Source organism: Penaeus vannamei, chromosome 38, assembly GCF_042767895.1.
Source record: "Penaeus vannamei isolate JL-2024 chromosome 38, ASM4276789v1, whole genome shotgun sequence".
Taxonomy (NCBI): Eukaryota; Metazoa; Arthropoda; class Malacostraca; order Decapoda; family Penaeidae; genus Penaeus; species Penaeus vannamei.
The window spans coordinates 7,469,225-7,474,224 of NC_091586.1; the positions used below are offsets into that span (position 1 = coordinate 7,469,225).

At 31.5% G+C, this 5,000-nt stretch overlaps 1 protein-coding gene across 1 annotated transcript in view; it reads left to right on the top strand.

The window, feature by feature from the left end:
• Positions 1–5,000, top strand: part of LOC113800654 (mucosa-associated lymphoid tissue lymphoma translocation protein 1) — a 21,859-nt gene that overhangs the window by 8,585 nt on the left and 8,274 nt on the right. Inside the window, exons 2-7 of the mRNA XM_070115690.1 lie at positions 1,464–1,641; positions 1,931–2,082; positions 2,282–2,456; positions 3,191–3,347; positions 3,616–3,714; positions 4,394–4,486. Of these exons, the coding sequence (XP_069971791.1) occupies positions 1,499–1,641; positions 1,931–2,082; positions 2,282–2,456; positions 3,191–3,347; positions 3,616–3,714; positions 4,394–4,486 (819 nt within the window). The 5' untranslated portion in view covers positions 1,464–1,498. The remainder of the gene's footprint in view (positions 1–1,463; positions 1,642–1,930; positions 2,083–2,281; positions 2,457–3,190; positions 3,348–3,615; positions 3,715–4,393; positions 4,487–5,000) is intronic.

The window sequence follows — 5,000 nt, forward strand, 5'->3', positions numbered from 1 at the left end:
GCGTTTGTGCAACTTCATTTTTTGTGAAACTACAAGATTTTATTTCGTAAGCAAATAATTTTGTTTAACTGCTTTACTTCCCAAACATTCATTTCTAAATCTTGGGAACACAGGGCCTTCAATTGATCCCCCCTCCCACTGGCCAAGGTCAGGCTCACACTAACCAAGAGCCAATAGGATAGTTTTTTGTTACTATTCTCGTACTTCTTTACCTATATTACATCAATAAAGTTCTGAATATTGCTTAATGTGCTCCTGGAATACCCCCCCCCAAAAAAAAAAAAAAAAAAAAAAATCACTCGACTGTGCTCGCTTCGCTCACAAATTCAACCTTACCTTAAAGGTAAAGCTGAAACGGGAATTGAGCCTTGTCCTTTTCTTCTCCACAGACTTTACAGGGAAAAATCTATTGCTCCAGTTTATTTACTCAATGTATATTGCTATAGCTTCAGGAGTCTAAACTTGCCTGAAGTACAATTGTGTTACGCTTACTCGCTATAGTATTTAAAAATATTTTCTGTCAGCACGAATTATCTATATTACGAAACTGCAATAAAGGTTATAAAACCTACTATAAACACAATATTATATTCCTATATATCACGTATGAATATTTATTAACATACTCTGTGGGTCTCAATCACCGACCACACCCAGTGCAGTCAGGTGTTATCTAGGGGAAATCCATTTTCATTTTTATACTTGACACGTCCCTCTTGACCTCTCGGAAGAAAATAATATGAAAGCTGGTCTCCTTTCTCAGGTTTGGATGATACACAGCACCATATGCAGACATAATTTTTGTCTAATCCGACGATACCATTAAGAACGGTTTCCATGTGCCTTATTTTGGTTTTAAGCAACTACAGATTATCATCAGATTAATAAATAGTAAATACATGCCGAACATTTTAAATTCAAGTCTCACAAAATTAAACAATATGTATTTAGTAGAAAATAGATTTTAAAAAGGCAAAATCCACCGTTTAGAATATTCGACAAACGGCAACTCAAGGAGGATTTGTGCCATGCAGGAAAAGTCTACGAAATTGTATGTAGTACAGTTCAGTGTGGCATATATTGCGCAGTTCTGGAGTGATCAATTTTATCTTCAGTTTTAAAGCTTATAAAAGGCCTCCCACGTGTTGTTTTAGGAAGGAAGCGAGTGAGGAAGATACAAGGTAATTGGTGTTCTGCAAGGTGATGGTGTCGTGCCTCTTTTTTTGCCTTACGAGTTATGCAACTGTAAATAAAAAGCAGACACCTTATTTGTGTGTGAAATGTGAGCATTTTGTAGAGGTACTGTCTTTTTCAAGGGCGGGGACTTGATTATTGGCAATGGAATGTTACAACTTTACAAATGCATATACTTAGAGTGTAGTGTTTGATATAATGATAGGTTGAGCTGCATGAGTTATATATTTCCATTATCATTATTATTATTTCTTGTATTTGCCTTCCAGTTGATAACGGAAGTGATGACTGCCATACAGTTAACATGATGTCAACAGTAAAACCCAAGAGCTTTATTCAGGAGCTTCCTGCAAAAGTGTATTTAGACCTTGAAACAGCACTGAATGATGGATATTGGAAGAGAATGGCACTCCTCTGCAGAAATGGACTTGGCAAATGCATTTTTAGGTTTGTAAGGAAAGGGCATTTTATAATAGTTTGCCCTCAGTTACTTTATTTTGCCATTGAAATTTATTAAAGTATGCAAAATTAGCTTACCAGAGTTACTTAAATGAAGACTATATTTGGTGATCATGGTTCATTTAATTGGAAAATGGAATGATAAATTTATGATTCACAAATCCACATTATTATATTTAAGAAATGATAATGTCAGTTGTTTCAATCTAATATGAAAGTGGCAAAATAATAAGAATCATAGTGAAAGTAGTCTGTAATTGCAATTTTTTTCTTACAGTACTCATCAGTTATTGGAGATAGAGAAAAGCAGTTCACCAGCAAGAAAGCTCCTTGATCACTTTAAGCAACATAGTATGGAGGTTCAGGTCTTACAAAAGCTTTTAAGGAGCCTGCAGTTATACGACATCCTTGAGAATATTGTAACTAATGGTAAATATTTTAACTGTAGTTTGAATTATATGCTATAGAATGTATGCAAACATTGTTAAGTATCTCTAATGAGATCTTGATTAAAGAGCTTGTAGTATGGATATGACGTACTATTATTTACTGTATTTCTTTTATATGATCTGTTTGTGTGATCCAGAGTCACAACCTTTTCTCACGCTGCTCTTTTTTTTCATGGCAGTTCCAGTGTCGGTTCTGAAGCCTACAGAAGACATCCAAGAGACCTTTGAGATTGGCGAGACGGTGCACTTGATGATAGAGGCTGAAGGTTCCCCAGAGCCAACCTTCGAGTGGACACACAATGGCCAACCATGTCCTGGCGCAGTATCCAGAATTTTTGAAATAAGGAATTTCAGGTTGGTGATAGACTTGAAAGACGAATATTCTTGAAATCCATACCTTCATGGTGATTTATTCAGGTTAATGATGAGATCTTAGGATGGTTATGGGGTGAAAAACAAATGATGTATTGATTATATTTTTTTCACTTTTAGTATCTCTTATTTTTTTCAATCCATTTCCTTTAATCAACAGCCACTCTTGATAGTGACATACATATGTGAGTAGGAATCAGATACAGTATATATATATCTATATATTAATATGTTTTTGTATATCTGTGTATGTGTGTATACGTATATATATATATATATATATATATATATATATATATATATATATATATATATATATATATATATATATATATATAATTTATAAGAATCATCATTATCATCATCATCGTCATCATTACTATATTATCATCAAGCAGCAATCGTCACTATAGATTATCATAACGATTATCATTATTATCAGTATAATTTTCATCTTCATAAGAATTATTATTAATTGATGCATGATATTAATGCTGATGATGATCTTTGTCATCATCATTATCATCATCATTATTACAAGGATCATTATTGATAGACAAATAGGTAATGCTATTCATCATCACCACCACCATTTAAAGAATCATCAATAAAGAATATAGCTATTATTCAATATGAATAGTTCTGTAGTCATTAATATCAATATGGCTTTATGCTAGTATTCTTGCAGTCCTCTAAGCACACCTTTCTTTTAACAGCCCAGAGACCGAGGGGGAATATGTGTGCCATTTGACGCAGAACATTGGAGAGGACACAATACAAGTTTCCTCACCTAAGTTTCATTTGTTAATGAAGAAAGCTGTGCCAAAGATAGAAGTTGACCTGGAAGATACATTTTTAGAGTATGGAGAGGAAGTAGGTGGCTTGTTGGCAATTTTCAATTTTTATCTTCATTGTGCTTTAATTTATTCCATCAGTTTTGTTGTTCTTCCATATACATCTCATTCATGCTTATTTCCCTTTTGTTCAGAATTTTCAAAAGTGGTGATAATGTTAATATGAATTATACAGATAACAATGATGAAACAATGATAATCATTCATAATATTTTATTAGACTGATTGGTACTGAAGGGTTTTGTCTCATAATGCTAACATATTTTATTGCCTTATCTTGCCTTTAGATGATGTTATCTTGTAAGGCAGTTGGGTGGCCAAAACCAAGCTTTAAGTGGTACAAAGACTGTCATCTTCTGAAAGGTTATACTGAATCAACATTGAAGGTTGGTAATGTTTTTCCCTTTTATCTTGACAAAAATGATTAAATGATGTTATGCAAAGAGGTTCCTTAGAGAGAGAGAGAGAGATTGAAGTCAATTTCAGGGTACAGCCAGATGCATAGCCTGTATGATATAAATGATGTAGATAACAGTAATGCAGAAGCAGGATTGCCTAATGTTAGAAGAAAAATATCCTAGAAAAGTATGTGGATTTTTTTTTTTTTTATTATTATTATAGAGAGCCTATAGAGTATACAATCTGAACTTAACTAGCAACACATGATCGATAATTTCAATTGTCTAAAGTCTTTTGATTAATGTCTATACAAGTGGCTTCCAACCTGCTCAGCAACATAGCTCCAAGGGCTTTGAAAGATTTGTCAAGTCATTAAGCCAGTTCTGTGAAAAAATTAACTTTCCCAATTTCATTTCACAGTTGAAAGAAAAATGTGACTGTATAGATGATTAAAATAAAGCAATATTAGATGACACAACATTTGGGGTCTAGGAACCTCAGATTTGGAACTGTTGGCTTGTGTTTATAAAACTAATATATGAAGTTGACTCAAAGAACATGATGAATTCTAAATAGGTAGAGGAGAAACTGCACATCTTGATTTCATACTATAAAACTTAATGCAGTTTTAAAAAGTTGCATAATAGCATCCTCTTTATATTGCAGATAACAAATGTGGATCTTTTAGTGTCTGGTTCATACTACTGTGAAGTTAGCAACGAAGTTGGACAGAAATTTTCCCGGGTTGTGACAGTGAAAGTAAGTGTAGATTCCCTTCAATATATATATATATATATATATATATATATATGTATGAATGGTTGTATTTATATATATATACTAATATATTATGTATATATGTAGATATCTATATGCATATGACTAAGTAAATAAATATATATACATAAAATTATATTTAATTTATATATATACATAGAAATATTTGTATATATATATATATATATATATATATATATATATATGTGTGTGTGTGTTTTTATATTTTATATATATATATATATATATATATATATATATATATATATATATATATATATGTATGTATGTATGTATGTATGTATGTATGTATGTATGTATGTATGTGTATGTATGTATATGTATGTATGTATATGTATAGGTATGTATGTATATGTGTATGTATATATATGTGTATGTATGTATACATATGTATATATATTTTATATGTATATATATATATATGTATATACACATAGTCATATACATATATACGTGTGTATATATATACATATGT